This window comes from Erigeron canadensis, chromosome 5, assembly GCF_010389155.1.
Source record: "Erigeron canadensis isolate Cc75 chromosome 5, C_canadensis_v1, whole genome shotgun sequence".
Taxonomy (NCBI): Eukaryota; Viridiplantae; Streptophyta; class Magnoliopsida; order Asterales; family Asteraceae; genus Erigeron; species Erigeron canadensis.
The window spans coordinates 18,516,459-18,534,739 of record NC_057765.1 but is presented as its reverse complement, the minus strand read 5'-3'; the positions used below and the strand labels follow the sequence as shown (position 1 = coordinate 18,534,739).

General features: G+C 36.3%; 2 protein-coding genes and 1 pseudogene across 2 annotated transcripts; all 3 read right to left on the bottom strand.

Annotated features, from left to right (window-relative positions):
* Positions 1 to 1,612: 1,612 nt before the first annotated feature.
* On the bottom strand, positions 1,613 to 6,499 carry LOC122598856 (annotated as a pseudogene).
* Positions 6,500 to 8,850: 2,351 nt separating this feature from the next.
* LOC122601296 lies at positions 8,851 to 10,213 on the bottom strand. Its single transcript, XM_043774062.1, has 3 exons — positions 9,853 to 10,213; positions 9,236 to 9,561; positions 8,851 to 9,036 (listed from the first exon to the last, which is right to left on the bottom strand). The coding sequence occupies exons 1-3, from the start codon at positions 10,211 to 10,213 to the stop codon at positions 8,851 to 8,853; spliced, it is 873 nt and encodes a 290-aa protein (XP_043629997.1).
* A 3,271-nt stretch (positions 10,214 to 13,484) lies between these two features.
* Positions 13,485 to 15,963, bottom strand: LOC122602078 (protein CREG1). The gene is made up of 6 exons (XM_043774807.1): positions 15,730 to 15,963; positions 14,652 to 14,687; positions 14,360 to 14,561; positions 14,045 to 14,123; positions 13,837 to 13,954; positions 13,485 to 13,669 (listed from the first exon to the last, which is right to left on the bottom strand). Exons 1-6 carry the CDS (start codon positions 15,918 to 15,920, stop codon positions 13,648 to 13,650), a joined length of 648 nt encoding a protein of 215 aa, XP_043630742.1. The 5' UTR covers positions 15,921 to 15,963; the 3' UTR covers positions 13,485 to 13,647.
* Between the last annotated feature and the right edge of the window lie 2,318 nt (positions 15,964 to 18,281).

Here is an 18,281-nt window from a genome sequence, read left to right as displayed (position 1 = left end):
ATACAATAATAAAAAAATAAAAAGGCTGTCACAAATAACAAGGACCACCACCACTTTAGACAACCAATAGAAAAGGGCATGTGCAGCTTCTAGAATTATTCCCTTAGAAATGGTCCCCACAATTGGCACATGAAACCGTTAGGAAAGGTGTCACATTCACATGTCCATTCTTATCCATAAGCTTCTAGAACATTCTGATGTATCCGCTTCTTATTGGATGAAAGTAACTAGGTGACAAAATTCTGAAGTGGATCTGGTGGCCTACATCTGGAGGATACTAGAGCATGAATCTGAAGGATTTCAACTGGAGCATGAATCTGAAGCAATTCACTAGAGTTATCATCTGAAGTTGTCCACTGAAATGGTTCACTGGAGTGTGACTGAGATAACTTCACTGAAGTAAATCTGAAATCCAATTCTGAAGCCTCGTGATTGGAGCAAGTTACTGGAGCTTTATCTGACGAGTCTTCACTGGAGTTGTTAGCTAGAAGTTTGCTGAAACAAGACTGGTATGCATCATGACTGATGGATACTTGCTGAGACAAGTTATTTCTGAAACTCAAATGGAAATCGGCCACTGAAGTGAATGACTAAGAACTGGTAACTGGCAACTGGTCACGGTTAGTAGCACTTATGAAATGAAATTATTGAAGACTTGTTTCTAAAGTGTTTTGTTTTCTCATTTGAGCAGTGGCTGATCACATCTGGTGCCAATTGATACGTCCCAAGGTGTCTCAATATACGAAAGTATTATGAGCACAGAACAGTTGTAGAGGGGGTTAATACAACTTTTCCTTGATCTTTACAAACTTTTAACTAAAAATGTTTTATAGACTCAGATTATGTATATTCAATAAGTAAAGACAGTAAAGCTAACATACTTGCACACAGATTGTAATTTTCAAATGTAACTCTTTTTTAAGAAATAATCTATACAAAGAATTACAAGGTTGCTGCGGAATAAAGATAGCCTACAGATATCTAAACAACCCTTCAAATGACAAACAACAATCAATAAGTTCTAGCTCAAGAGAATCAGCCCAAGCTGATCTCAAATAGACAAAGTTGTGAGTAAGGGTCTGTTTGGTTGGACTGAATGGAATAATGATGGATTGGAATGTACGTGGTTATGGAATGACAGTGGTAATGGAATATGTAACCATTCCATCTGCATGTTTGGTTGGTTATTGGAATGAAATCTACCATTAAGGCTACCTTGTTTGGTATGCTAAAATGTAAGATGGAATGGAATGGAATTCATGGAAAATGACAAAAATACCATTGTTTAATAAACAATTATTATAACTAAAAAAAATATTTAAACATGCGGATCAACATTAACAACATTATAGGCAATGTAAAAAGTAACTAAACCAAAAAATACCCACTAGATACACTGAGAGTAAACTCAAGAAACATAAAGGCAAATTGATATAAGATTAAATAACAAAGTTTCATAAGAGTCAAAAGACATATTTCAACAGAGTATTACGTAAAAACAAACTCCAAACATTCTACCTGAAAACGTAAAGTAACAGACATTTAGAAAGTACAATGCCAGACATATTACTAAAAATTAAAAGCTAGTAAACACTTTTAAAACCTTAAGGTGTCAAACATCACCGTTAAGCATGTCTTGTACCAATTCACATTTGTCTTCATCATGAACCGTGTAAAAGATCACCATCAAGTCCTCATCCCGTGAAATCATATGCACAGCTTTCTTGCATTCACGTGAACTCAAGTCATCCACTTTCTTCATCGCAGCGTGAAGCTTTTTACGAAGCTCCTCACGATCCTTCTCGATTCCTAACACTGCTGTGAAACTTTTTGTTGCTTCCTCTATCTTGGAACCTACTATGCCAGCTGAATCTTTGAGGCTGTTGACAAGAGGTTCCCATGTATTTCTTCTTTTTCTCTTTCGGCAAATGCTAGACTCTTTTCCTAAAGGAGGAATAGCAGATGAAGTATTTTTTAGTGGTCGGTCAAATGATAATTCTTCTAATCCTTCGTCACTTTCTTCTTGTTCATTGTCCATCTCTGCTACAACATCAGCAGATATTTGAGCAACTGTTCCGTTTGCACGGTCCTTTCCAAACACCACACAAAGTTCCATGTAATGAGGGAATTTTTTACCTCTATTTTGCTGCAGTCTTGTGCACCTTACAAACCAATAATCAAAGAAATAAATCAATCAAGTATGGAAACACATAACAGTACTTAACGTCAAACTCTTATTTGCTAGTTATACTGCAAAATCAGCTTAGTTTAAGATTTTAGCATTAATGAAAGCATTTGATTAGTACAATTATACATATAGATAGTATTTCTAACTTAGAAAAATAGCAGCTAACACCAAACATAACTTGAATGCTACTCAGTTCATGGGTAAAACTTATATAAGGATTTGAAGGTTCTATCTAATTTATAAAAAACACTTTTATACGACTTATGGTGTGTCTACTAACTAGCATCCTTAAGAAAAACTGTAACACCCCGCCTTACCACAACACAATATTGTCCGCTTTTCCCGCAGGCTCACGGCTTTGTTTCTGGTTGCTCGGGAAAACTTCCCAAAAGGGTCACCAATTTGGCATTACTGCCGCTCGAGCACGCTTAACTGTGGAGTTCTCCTCTCATCCACAGCCAATACACCCAAAACGCGTTGTATTATGTAAGGCCAATTATGTCACTTATATCCAGGATCCCCTTGTATGTTAAGATGTATGCTTTCACACCTCCCCCTCAACACAACTCAACGTCCTCGTTGAATCATGCAAGTGCTCCATACACTCCTAACAATCTCAAGGGTTGCTCTGATACCACTTGTAACACCCCGTCGTACTACAACACAATATTGTCCGCTTTGCCAGCAGGCTCACGGCTTTGTTTCTGGTTGCTCGGACAAACTTCCCAAAAGGATCACCCATTTTGCATTACTGCCGCCCGAGCACGCTTAACTGTGGAGTTCTCCTCTTATCCATAGCCAATGCGCTAAAATCGAGTTGTGTTATGTAAGGCAATGATGTCACTTATATCCAGGATCCCCTTTTATGTTAAGATGTATGCTTTCACACCCCCTCAACACAACTCAACGTCCTCGTTGAGTCATGCAAGTGCCATACACTCCTAACAATCCTAAGGGTTGCTTTGATACCACTTGTAACACCCCGCCTTACCACAACACAATATTGTTCGCTTTGACCGCAGGCTCACGGCTTTGTTTCTGGTTGCTCGGAAAAACTTCCCAGAATGGTCACCCATTTTGCATTACTGCCGCCTGAGCACGCTCATGCGCTAAAAACGCGTTGTGTTATGTAAGGACAATGATGTCACTTATATCCAAGATCCCCTTGTATGTTAAGATGTATGCTTTCACACCCCTGAACACAACTCAACATTCTTGTTGAGTCATGCAAGTGCGCAGACACTCCTAACAATCCCAAGGGTTGCTTTAATACCACTTGTAACACCCCGCCTTACCACAACACAATATTGTCCACTTTGCCCACAGGCTCACGGCTTTGTTTCTAGTTGCTCGGGAAAACTTCCCAAAAGGGTCACCCATTTGGCATTACTGCCGCCCAAGCACGCTTAACAGTGGAGTTCTCCTCTCATCCACAGCCAATACGCCCAAAACGCGTTGTGTTATGTAAGGCCAATGAATGCCCAAAACGCGTTGTGTTATGTAAGGCCAATGATGTCACTTATATCTAGGATCCCCTTTGAGAGGAGAACTCCACAGTTAAGTGTGCTCGGGCGACAATAATGCCAAATGGGTAACCCTTTTGGGAAGTTTTCCCGAGCAACCAGAAACAAAGCCGTGAGCCTGCGGGCAAAGCAGACAATATTGTGTTGTGGTAAGGCTGAGTGTTACAAGTGGTATCAAAGCAACCCTTGGGATTGTTAGGAGTGCATTGCGCACTTGCATGACTCAACGAGGACGTTGAGTTGTGTTGAGAGGGTGTGAAAGCATACATCTTAACATACAAGGGGATCCTGGATATAAGTAACATCATTGGCCTTACATAACACAACGCGTTTTGGGTGCATTGGCTATGGATGAGAGGAGAACTCCACAGTTAGGCGTGTTCGGGCGGCAGTAATGCAAAATGGGTGACCCTTCTGGGAAGTTTGCCCGAGCAACCAGAAACAAAGCCGAAAGCGGACAAATTGTGTTGTGGTAAGGCGGGGTGTTACAAAAACTATATAAGATGCGATATAGAATAACGAAGACATCCGGTAGGTAGGCACAATAATATCATAGTAACAACCTCAATCAACAATAAACTATTAAAGGGCTCAGATATTACTTGGTCTACACTAGAATATATATACATGTATATATATATATATATATCTTGCATTATATAAATAAAAACTTACTTGAAGATATGATTCCCAAACTGGTTGGGGTGCTTCCAGCATATTATTTTCATGGTCCCATCCAAATCCACTCGTGTTATTCCATTCAAGCATGTCATGCACAGCAGACTAGTCACTTTTTAGTGTCTTAATTCGTGATTCAATATGTGGTTTCACCTTTAAGCGTGAAATGGGAAGTAAGACGGTTAGTTGTTTTTCCACAGCACTGAAAAACCCTGGTTTAAAACCATTGTCTGACTTAAATTGAGATCCCGAGTTAATTACATCAATCATGGCTCCAACTAGTTTCTCATCTTCTAGTTCATTCCATTTTCGTTTGTTCTTTCCCGGACCCCTTTCACCTTCTGGTTGTGATTCCATGCCTTCATAGTATTGATGAAGTTCATATCAAAACATAATATAATAAAGCAGATATCATTAGATAGTTAAAAAGAACTTTTTGAATCATAATAAGACAACAACTATTTTAATAAAAACACAAACACAGTATTACATACCTCAAGTCATAACAAAAGTTTCTATAGAAAAAGAGAGAAATATAATAAGCTATTAACTACTTCTAAATTAATCCTATATCATTGATGCCTAGATCTCCAAGCATTAAACATAGAATTGGCAAGATTTGCTCTAAAACTTGTCTATTCATTTGAAGTTCCAACTGTAGTTATATGCTCCACTCGTGATTCAAGATTATCATCTTGATCATCATTTTCGCTAATTGCTTCACTGTGAACTTGACCATTAAGAAACTGTCTGCGTATGAGATTATGCAAAATACAACATGCAAGAATGATTTTATTTTGTGTTTTAATGGGATAAAATGATGGACTTCTGAGTATAGCCCATCTTTTTTTTATAACCCCAAAACATCACTCAATGACATTCCTAGCCAACGAGTGTTTCATGTTAAAATACTCTTCAGTCTTATCTGGTCTTCGTCCATCCAACCAAGTATTTAAATGATATCTTTGACCCCTGAATGGTGTAAGGAACCCCTCTCCATTAGTGAACCCAACATCAACAAGATAGTAATTACCTTTAGGTACTCTTAATCCATTTTCCCGAAGCATAGCGCTACGGAGTATTCTGCCATCCGCGCAGACCCTTCCCAACCCGGTAATACATATATAAACAACATATAATGAGAACAGGCAGCAAGGACATTCGTTGTTATTTCACCCTTTCGGTTACGGTATCTAGGTATATCCTCCTCTGGTACATTTACCTCAATATGTGTCCCGTCCATTGCTCCTAGACATCTCTATGACCAATTTAATAATGAGTTTGTATCTAGTTTATATCTGTTAGAAAAATAAATTGGTTTTTTTAGAAGTAATATACGTTGAACCATTTCCATCGATCATTGGTTGAGTTTTCAGGTATTGGCTTGGATTTCTCAAATAAGACTTTCTCTAGTCGTACGATGGCATTTAATACGTTATTAAAATGTTTACTTATTGTCTCCCCAGATCGTCGAAAATGAAACACCAGCTCTCTATTTTTTGAATGATGAGCCAAGACATAGAGAAAAATGGCAACTTGTTCATCTATTTGGAGATACTTTGAAGCTTTCAAGTTGCCATCAATCTCAAGCAGATGACAAAGTTTAACAAAAATTTTTGTATTTACTCTAAGCTGATCATAACAAGTTTTATTACTTCGATACACTAGTCTTTGCATGAATCTTTGTCTCGGTGAGTAAAACATTATGTAGCGAGGTTTAGGAGGACACGTATACATTCGTATAGCAATGATAGTGTTCACAAGTTGAGTATACCAGCTAACCAAACTCATTATCTGTATCCATAATGAACAACATGTAACAAGTTTCCTTAAATTTTTTCCTTCTAACTAATCTAAGCCGAGCCATAACTGCAATAAAATATACAAAGTATCTTAAAATTATACCACAAAACAGGCAGAATATAATAATAATCACGTTTTTTCTCATTTTTTCCATTGTGACATTTTATCAAATACTTAATGTTCATATAACACTATCAAGAAAAATACTATACATCATAGACAAGTTAATGAAAATACTCATATAAAGATAAATAAGAACTGATTAATAAATTATAAAGACCTTGAATTTGTTTGGATAAAATGCTGGAGAAAAAATGGGGCAAAAGAAATGAAGAAGATGAGGAGAATGAGTGTTGGTTAATAAGAACATAGGTGTGGTGGGTTGAGGTATAATGATGTTTTTTTATTCACTCATGGAATGAGAAAAAAAAATGGAGGTAGTGGAGAAAATAAAGAGGCATATTTTACGGAGGTGATAATTGGTAATGGGTCTTTCCTTTCTCATGGACCAACCAAATACATTTTTTTTAACCGAATGGAATTGGGCTTTCCATTCCATGCCCCATTCAGCCATAACAAACATAGCCTAAGAGTAGAGAAACTTGTGTGGAGAATGATTCTCAGGAATGCCACACATATGCAACTAAGGATTGAGGCTTTTATAGGCGAAAGCCCTTCTTCTCTTGGTATCCAATTCAGCCACATATTCTTGTTTCACTAGACGACAAAGGAATAATCAATCGTGCCTTTCATGGTACTTGTGGTCCCCCACGTACAACTGCACATTCTTCATCGTCCAATAAGAGTGTGGACACGCATATGTAAAACCAACCACCAACCCGGATCCTAGTCACGTCATTTGTCCTTATCTTTAATCCAGGTTGTTATCTTCACTTGATTGTCAGATACAGATTGGGTCGTTTGTCAAGGTACCAATCTGCCTAAATGTTTCCAAGCTGACTGCTAATCCCAAGCTACCTTCCACTATCAGCTTGGTCTTCTATCTTCAATCCTCCTCTTTGACTTGGAATGAATGCTATAAACATGTTGATGCAGCTTGAATAACACTAGCTTCCATAAGATTTACATATACAAAGTATGGAGCATGATCTAGGTCAGTTAACAGATCGCAAGCTGTGTCAGCTTAGTCTAACCCAGATCAGATTACAAGAACCAAAAAATCACTAAGTGTTTATATGTCAGATTTGTCATCACCAAATTTACAAACCTTATACAATGTGCATTGGGACTCAAGAGTATGTAATCAGGAAGTCCCCCCCCCCCCCCCCCCACAGTGAAAGATATTGCATGATGTTGTAGTGAGGGGTAGGAGTGAGGTTGATGCTGAAAAAGAAAGATTTCTGATGGTTAATTTTTAGGCCAGATGCTAGTTCAAAACATCTCAAGATTCTCAAGATATTTGCAAGGTATATAGGGGACGAATTGCCGATTATAATTGCATCATTAGCATACAGTAGCTGGGTAAGGTTTGGGCCAAAATTGGGTAACTGGACTCCACATATGAGCCCGATTCGTGAGGCCTGGTTAATCACACTTGAGAAAGCTTCCATGGCAATTAGGGAGAGGAAGGGAGAGATTGGGTCACCTTGAGGAACATTAATGCTATTTTTTAGAATTAAAGAAATACAATCAAGGATTGAGGCTTTTATAGGTGAAAGCCCTTCTTCTCTTGGTATACAATTCAGCCACATATTCTGCTTTCACTAGATGACAAAGGAATAATCAATCGTGCCTTTCATGGTACTTGTGGTCCCCCACGTACAACTGCACATTCTTCATCGTCCAATAAGAGTATGGACACGCATATGTAAAACCAACCACCAACCTGGATCCTAGTCACGTCATTTGTCCTTATCTTTAATCCAAGTTGTTATCTTCACTTGATTGTCAGACACAGATTGGGCCGTTTGTAAAGGTACCAATCTGCCTAAGTGTTTCCAAGTTGACTGCTAATCCCAAGCTGCCTTCCACTTCCAGCTTGGTCTTCTATCTTCAATCCTTCTCTTTGACTTGGAATGAATGCTATAAACATGTTGATGCAGTTTAAATAACACTAGATTCCATAAGATTTACAAATACAAAGTATGGAGCATGATCTGGGTCAATTAACAGATCGCAAGCTGTGTCAGCTTAGTCTAACCCAGATCAGATTACAAGAACCAAAAGATCACTAAGTGTTTATATGTCAGATTTGTCATCACCAAATTTACAAACCTTATACAATGTGCATTGGGACTCAAGAGTATGTAATCGGGAAGTCCCCCCGTCATAATGTAAAAGATATTGCATGACGTTGTGGTGAGGGTAGGAGTGAGGTTGATGCTGAAAAAGAATGATTATGATGGTTAATTTTTAGGCCAGATGCTAGTTCAAAACATCTCAAGATATTTTCAAGGTATGTGGGGGACCATTTGCCAATTATAATTACATCATCGGCATACAACAGATGGGTAAGGTTTGGGCCAAAATTGGGTAACTGGACTCCACATATGAGCCCGATTCGTGAGGCCTGGTTAATCACACTTGAGAAAGCTTCCACGGCAATTAGGAAGAGGAAGGGAGAGATTGGGTCACCTTGAGGAACACCCCGTTCATAATCAAATTCGGGGGTGGGGCATCCATTGATAAGGTGTCTTCTTATACTTCAAACATTCTATTATTCCTCTCATGCCAAATGAAATAGGCAGTAGCTGCGACAATTAATCTGCCCACAACATTAGACAACGAGCGTGATTTGGAACGCACAATCATCCAATTAGTAATATCACCCCAAGAGTTCGAAACAGCTTGCATACTTGCATAGCCTTTTACAGCATTCCAAACCTGTGAAGAGTATGAGCATTCAAAGAACAAATGGGGATGTGAATCAAAAGCCGCTTTGCATAGTGAACAACACACCATAGTCATATTTTTTTCGTCTTGTAGGTGCCCATAGAATGATCTGATCTTGAGTAAGCAATTTCCTACGCATAATGAGCCACAGATTGAAAGCATGTCGTGGTATACATTGCGCATACCACACCGCTTTCACCCAATCCACCGGTTGTTCTCTGCTACGAATGGTATCGCACACCATAGATGAAGAGAAAGCTTTCTCTCCATTAGTATCCTTCCAAATTAGCTCATCTTTCTTCTGCACCTGTAAGACAAAGCTTGAAATATTATGAAGAACAGGGAAAGAACCGAGCCAATCAGAAGGCCAAGTCCATTCCCCATCATTAAAAATATCCGCTACTTTAGCCTGTAATGATAGACCAGCCCTCGTAATATCTTTCGGTTGAATTACATTCGCTAAAGGACCAATATCACTCCAATTATCATACCAAGCTAAAGTATCCCTACCGTCCCCTAGTTTTTTCCACATAAAAGATCAAACCAATGGCCTTATAGACAAGATTTTCCTCCAACTCCAGCTTCCAAAAGACCTGTTGGGGATATCCCAAAAACTACATCCCCTTAGTTTATGGTCATAAATCCAGTCAACCCAAAAAGATCTTCTATGAGACACAATACTCCAAACATGAGAGACCATCAGAGCCTTATTCATTTCAGACACTCTCCTCAAACCTAAACCCCCTTAATATTTCGGCACACATAAGGCTTTCCAAGACACCTTTGCCTTTCCCGTTTGCATCGGACCTTGGCACCATAAGAATCCCCGCATAGTCTTCTCAAGATCAGCCATAATTCTAGAAGGAAGGATAAAAACAGAAGACCAATATGTATACATAGATGACAAAATAGAAATAATCAACTGTAACCCTCCTGCAAACGATAAGTACTTGTTCCTCCAATCCATTATCCTCTTCTCCATCTTTTCAATCAGCACTTTACAATCTTTATAAAGAAGTCTAGAAGAAATTAATGGGACACCTAAATAACGAACAGGAAGCTTTCCTTCTTCAAATGGCATAATACTTAAAATCATATTCTTTATAGAAGCAGGTACATTGCAAAAGAAGGTCGTGCTTTTCTGAATACTAGGCACTAAAACAGACATCTATTTAAAAGAGTCAAGTGAGTCCATAATCAACTTTGCCGATCTAGAATCACACTTGGCAAAAAGAAAAAGATCATCTGCGAAACAAAGATTAATAATTTTTTGCCTAACACATCTATTATGAAACCAGAAGGAAGAGTCCAATCTAGCAGACTGTTGCAGAATGAGGGTCAACACCTCCATAACAAGAGCAAATAAATACGGAGACATGGGGTCACCCTGGCAAAGACCCCGCTTTCCTTTGAAATACCCATACAACCGTCCATTAATACTCAAAGAAAAAGAGGTGGAGGAAACACAAATCATAATACAGTTAACCATAACAGGATGAAATCCAAAACCAACTAGAACCGCCCATAAGAACTCCCAATCAACTGTATCATATGCTTTCTAAATATCTACTTTAAATGCACAACACGGGGGTCCCACATTTCTATGATAGTTATGCATAATTTCCTGGGTGAGGAGAATGTTATCAAAAATTTTCCTACCTGGGACGAAAGCTGATTGATTTATACTAACTACCCCTTCCAAACCTTCCTTGATTCCGTTGGCAATAATTTTACTAATGCATTTATACAACACGTTGCAGTAAGAGATAGGCCGAAAGTCTGTAGAAGCAGGAGTAGTAACCTTGGGAATAAGAGCAAGGATTGTATGATTAAGTTCCTGAAGCAACTTACCCTTCCTGATGAAATCATGAATAGCCAGTGACACCTCTTTTCCAACAGTAGTCTACACCTTTTTGAAAAAGTTGATGTGAAACCATCAGGTCCAGGAGCTTTAATATCACTAATGGAGAACATAGCATCCTTGATTTCATCATCAGTAACTTTACGGATTATCTTGGATGCTAATTGTCTATCCAACGACTTAGTGAACAATCAGGTGATGGCTGTAAAGAGATATCACCTTCCTTGCCCAAGAAGTTCATGTAGTGATTTACAAAAGCCATCTAAACATTTCCACCTTAATGAACAAAACCATAGGAGTCCTTAACCACATCAATGTGGCTTTTGTGGTTCCTACATTTAAGAGAATTATGAAAAAAAGATGTGTTAGCATCTCCCGCTGCAAGCCAATCTATTTTGGACTTCTGTTTAAGAAACCTTTCTTCATCCAAGACTGCGTCATGAAACTTTTTTAAACATGTACTCTCTTCTTCACGCAAGCTAGCATTAGCTAGATCTTCATCAATAGACTTTTGAAGAGCATCCAAATCAGAACGCAACTCATCCACTTTCTTGTGTAAATTACCTTGCTTAATAAAACAGATTTTTAAAAGGTGTTTTGAGTTGTTTCAATTTCTTCACTACTCTAAATTGGTTAACCCCTCCAACATTGGTATTCCATGCCTTTTCAATGATCCCCTGAAATTCAGCCTTACTAGTTAAAAAGTTTGCTGATTTAAAAGGAGGTTTTCGACCCCTCACGATATTTGGTAATTTCAATACACATGGAGAATGGTTAGAAACTCTGTAAGGTTGAAAAACAGCACATGCAGACGGGAAGCTATCCGTAAAATGAATATTCCTCATAACACGGTCAATTTTTTTGAGAACACCCACCCCTTTCTTCGGTTTTTTATTCCAAGTATAATGTAAGCCCGAACTGTTAATATCAAACATTTCCAAGGTATTTACACATTCCTAAAAATCCCTCATGCCAATACTAACAGTAGAAGATCCTGAAAAACTATCTTCCATATCTAGCGCATAATTAAAGTCACCAAGTACCATGGCCGATCTTTAACAAAAGCCTTATGATAACACAAATTCTGCCATAAAACTCTCCTATTCATATAAGAAATATCGGCATACACGAAAGAACAAAACATTGCTTTCTGATGAACTTTAAAAATAATCTGAACATGCATTACTTGATCAGTTTGAGATAACATCATAACATCATCAATATCAGAATTCCAACCAAGAATAATGCGAGTACCTTTACTACAAACCCCTCCATTTGACGTCCAGTCCCATGATCTACAAATCTTTTTACATACTTTAAAAAGCTGGGAAACGTCCATATGTGATTCAAGAATCGCACACACATTAAGTTGATTCTCCTGCACTACCTGTCGAACCTCTTTCTGTTCAGAGGGCGGTTCAACCCCCTTATGTTCCAAGAGGCTATACTACCCATCGGATACCTTGAAAACAGGAGTGCTTGCCCCTGGAACAGTACCCTTTGGTGTTGTGCCCGATGTCATAAAAGTTGCAGTCTCATTCTCCTCAATTATGATATTTTCATCTACATCCGAATCTTCCTCCAAGTCTGCAAACTTAGATTCAGTCGGTTTTTCAGGAGGAATAGATTCCATGTTCCCTGCTTTAAACTCATTAGAATTCTTCGATAAAGCTGAAAACGAGTTACTAGTGTTGACTGAAGTTGTAGCTGAGCTCATCCCAACAGTAGACGCACTCGATTTGTTCTTCTGATTGATCAGAGGCCTATATTCAACCTTTTGTTTATGTTTATTAACCGAAAAACCTGTTTTTTCTTCTTTCCAACCACCTCGGTAAAACCCTCATCATCCACTTTAGCCTTTTGCTTTACATTACGGACATTTTTACTACACTCATTTGAATAATGACCAAACACACTACAATGAACACACATCGGCGGTTTCCATTCATATTCCACCTGCATAGTTTCTTTAGTATAACCATATCCATCCATTTCTGGAATAGCAATAGACAACTTATCTTGAAATTCTGACAAGGCTGAAATCTCTATTAGAGCACGAGCATAACTACTTCGACCCCAAGACTCCGTACACATAGCACTCGTATAAGAATCAAGTGATTTTGGGTTGCCAAGTTTCAAAAAAAAATAGACTCAAACCATCATCATTATAGACTGCTATGGGAACATTGTGAATTTTAATCCACACCATAACCTCCTTAATATCATCCTTCTTCAATTTAGCTATTGGTGAACAAACATTAAGAAAGATTGGTATATTTCGAATTAACCAAGGTCCCCCTTCCATGACACTATTCATTCCTTTCTTATCAGTAAATTTGAAAAATAAAACCCCATTAGCGTTCATCATCACTTTTTGCAAACTGAATTTAGACCAGTTCAATTTAACAAAATATTCAACTACCGGATAAGCCAATCTATCTCCCAAAAAGATCAGATTGATCGATCATAGGTAAGAAAGGAGAGTTCGTGATCTCCCATTCTAGAGAGAGGTTTTAGGGTTTTCGGTTTCTGGACTAGAAGTTAATCTTCAATTACTGACATAGCACAATATGATCAATGATGAGAAGTATACATTTCCATTGTCAATTGTCTTGGCACACAAATAGTTAAAAATTTGAATATTTATATTACATGAATGCTCCAAATAATTTCCAGGTCTTCAATTACACTCATAAATGGAGATGAATTAGCAGAAACGAGCGATCATGTTGGTTTCTCACTTAGTAAGAAGTTAGTTGATCCCTGTAAATGGAAGAAATGTGTTCATAAATATGCTTTAGAACTAACAAGTTTGTGTGTTAGAGGTAGAAAATTATCATGATTTTATTATATACTGAATTTTACAACTGCGGCATTACATCTCATATGAACATGATCATTTGGGTGGGTTTTCACTACCCCCGACTTACTTTTCGGAATGGAGGTATTGCTCAACTGTAAGAGGTTTAGGGCCGCCATAGTAATTGATCATAAATATATCTTCAATATCCAGCTTAAACACCTGGAAACCATGATCTTTCGGCCACGCTGCATCACAAGTGTTACATAATATTAATAAATGCTTGAAAAAAAGTAGATATGGTACGAGTAAACTAAAGAACACATATGCATCAGTACTTGGCATCTCGGGATGTTTGGCAAATAATGCAGTTCGAGCAGTTGCAGCCTCCTCAGACTTTTCATCGAGTTCACTCAACTGTGACAAAATAACAGAAGAAAGTTTTGACACAACTCTCAAGCCACTCGCAAAAGGTAACCTTATTGAAACAATTGGAGTCCTGCTCTCATTTTTACAATATTTTGCTACCTCTATAAATTATAATTAAAAATTTGGAATAAAAATGAGTTAATGAAAAATAGATCAACTAGCGTATACTATTCTCGCAGTGGTTACACCTAAAGTGAACTAATGATGATAATCCAATAATATACCTTCCCATTGAGTGTGATTTTAGCACATGTTGGGTTTTCCGGGTCAATTTTGCCACAAGTTCCAAGAGCGTATTCGCTTATAGTTAATGAAGATCTATGATCTTTCAATGCATAGCGTGAAGTTGGATCTAAAGTGGTTAAGTAGAAATATGGAATGCCCTTGCCTTCATTGGGTTTTCCATCGCTCAATGAAACCACATTCCTGCATCAATATATTACATGAATCACGTGACTATTTTGCAAAAGCATATATCATTACTTCAATAATTTAGTACAAAGAAAAATCACCTACCCAAAAGGTGCTCCACCCAAGTCATCTGCAATGGTACTGCAAAGATTTGGTGACAATTAGCCTTATTCAAACCATTTTTACATGCATCTTAAGTAAAATGTGGCAACGATAAATGAAAATAATATACAATGGTTAAAGGGTAATAAATCGTATCACAATGGACCTTCCCCTTGACATCAAACAGCACAAATAGAACAAAGTTTACACTATTTGCCCATTTAGCAACCATTATTCGATTTAACATAAAATAATTTATACTTGCAATTTATTACCAGCTATGCCAAAAATATGTAGATTGATACCGACGGACATTGTCCACCCCACAAACAACCGATCTAGGTGACTCTCCTGGCATGATGGGACATGGTGGAGAGAGGACATGAACCCAAGACCTTCTTATTCCCAAAAGTTCTTCTGGTAGGTCCATGTTATAACAACCAAGTTACACTTTATTACCATTCTAAAAATGACCCGTTAAACCATTATAACATCATTTTCTTTTTCTTGATTTGTCACCAGAAAAAAGGCTCTTGTGACATCATGTTTGTCATTAACATGTTAAATTGTTTTAACTTTGTATTGGTCTATTTGGTCAATCTAACAATTAAAAAACAGTATACAGTACATTGTGAAGCCACCGACTTAAGTTGCTACAAATGATATTAGATTGTAACCTGGCTCCTGAATCTGTTATAGAATGTCCATTTCACACATAAGATTGATAAAATTGATAATTAATATATAAAAAACAAAACTGTTTTCTTCGTGTTTTGTGCCTTTTCCACCTTCATAAACCTGTAAATCAAAATTGTCACTAACCCGAATATTTATCTACCCAAATTCAAAGGGTGGTGATATATACCATAAAACTTAGCCATATAGCACCAATCGTGCTTTATATAGACTTGTATATTGTATTTTATATACCATAGTGTATAACATCCAATTTTAGGGGTTTATGGCAAAGTTTGACGGTGCACATGACACCACCTATATTCTAAATGATCCATCAGTTATAATACATCACAAGTTACATAATTAAATTGAAACAATAAGCATATAAAAATAGAAATGATACCTCAAAATCCCCCAAGAACTCTCAGAAACCAACCACCGAGCAAACGGTGCAGCACTACTAGGGTCTGGTCTGGTCTGAGACAGCAACTTACGACCACGAACAGACCCACCAAAAACGATCAGCACAATACATACCAGTCTTACTATGTATTTTCCATTTCTAGTTCTGATCATAAACTTATTTTCCATCATATCTTTCAAGTTGTAATGTTTGAAACTCGTTTGACTTTAAGTGGGGTTGATGATATATGATGGCTTATTTTATACGGTGAAAAGTGAATATAAAGTTTGTTATACTAATTTTTTAATATTTGTTGAGTTTTAATTAAATTATATTACTCTTATAAATTTTATGGATTAAAAAAAAAATATGTGAGTGTTCCATAGAATATTGTGTTTTTTTAATTTATAAAATTCATGGGGCCTAAACATTTATTCATTAATCAAGAAATATTAAAAAATTTGTATGTGAGGAGTTTCACACCTAAGCTTAGGTGCCGGATATTCACTTTTCCCTACATATATAATATATATATATCCTTATTTTAAAAACCATATTTTTAAAGCCATAAGATTTCTTAAATTATATATTTGTTTACATGTTTTTTGTTCATTCATAGGTGAAATGATATAAAAATGTATGTTGTAGAAAAAAAAATTTTTAAGAAATCTTCAAAGTAGCCTTTTGTGAACTTATAAATAAATTTATGCATTTTTTTGTTCACAGTTGATAAATGACTATATATAGGGTTTTGAAAAAAATTTTCTTCTGCAACATATTCTCTAATTACGATTCACATGTGAATGAACAAAAAAAAAACATGTGATTCAGTACAAAATTTAGAAGTTCTCACGGTTTTTGAAAAAAATAGTTTCTCAAAATAAGGGTCCCATATGTATATATATATGAGGAAGGGAATATGAGGTTGTTAGGCACCTAAGTTGGGTGAAAAAACTCTCACATAGCTTTTTTTAAACCATAAAAATCATGGGGGCCAAACATTTATTAAAAATTTTAAAATATTGGTTTGTGAGAGGTTTTTCACCCAAGTTGAATACATAACAGCGTCATACTCACTTTTTCTCATATATATATATGGGGGACAATCAAATATAAACAACCTTAATATAAGAACACAGTGAGAACACTTAAAGACATCATTTTGATGCATTAAAAGTCCATAAAACTAACATAGTGCATAACTAATTATTATTTAAAGTGTTCAACAACACATTGATCCGTTAAAATCGAAAAAATCACGTTTTTTTGTTGGATGCATCATTTTGATGAATATGCATCCAAGATGGATATACAAAACAAAAAACATGATTTTCTCGATTTTGACAAACCAAACTGTTGTTAAACACTTAAATAATGATAATTAGTTATACACTATGTTAGTTGTATGGACTTTTAATGCATCAAAATGTAGCTTTTAAGTGTTCTCATCGTGTTCTTATTTTAAGGTTGTTCTTATTTGATTGTATATGGGTAGAGTATTATAAAATAAGTATTAAAGTAAAACAAATAGAACAAGATCTTGATGCACGAAAATTCACGAAACAATTGATGTACGATGATTTTCATAATGCACGGTGATTTTCAGTGAAGGAAACATATTGTTTTATTTGTTTTACTTTAAGACTTATTTTATTTTACCTAAAACATATAATATGTATATATATATATATGAGAAACGGTTATATCAGGATGTTATGTACTTAAGTTTTGGTGTGTAACGCTCATATATTTATTTTTAAATATCTAAAATTAATGAGAGGCGGGAGGCCAAATATTTATTCATTAAACAAAAAATATTAAAAAAATTAGTTTGTAAGGTGTTCCACATCTAAACTTAGGTGTCGAACAGCCTTAAATTCACTTTTTCATATATATATATATATATATATATTTATATAAGGTTAGGGTTTATGTGGCTGTTAGACACCCAAGCTTAGGTGTAGAACCCTCACATCTTGTTTTTTTAATTCATAAAAAACATGGGGAGCCAAACATTTATAGATATATTAAAAATTTAGTATGTGAGAGGTTCTACACCCAAGCTTGGATGTCTAACAGCCACATACTCCACTATATATATATATATTGGAAAAGTGAGTGTATGGTTGTCACAACCAACTTAAATGAAAATCGTCTCACATACTAGTTTTAAAAAATCATTGTATATTGAATAACTGATTGGGACCTCGTGAATTTTATAGAATAAAAAAAACCAGATATAAGGGGTTTTTCATCCAAGTTGGGTGTAAGACAACTCCACCGTCACTTTCCGATATATATGTATATATATATATATAAATATATTTTTTATTTTCTGTAATTATTTATATCAAAATAGATATAAGTAATTTACATAGAAATAAAAGGCAAATAGACAACAAGTTGCGTCGCCATTTTTTTTATAGCAAAACTTTGACGTTTAAAAGCTATATTTATCGATTGTGGCGTCATAAAATTATTACGCATGATCTGTTGGACCATTTCAAGTAGTTAAACGGCTGAGGTGGAAAAGCCCAAAAGTATCAAATGCA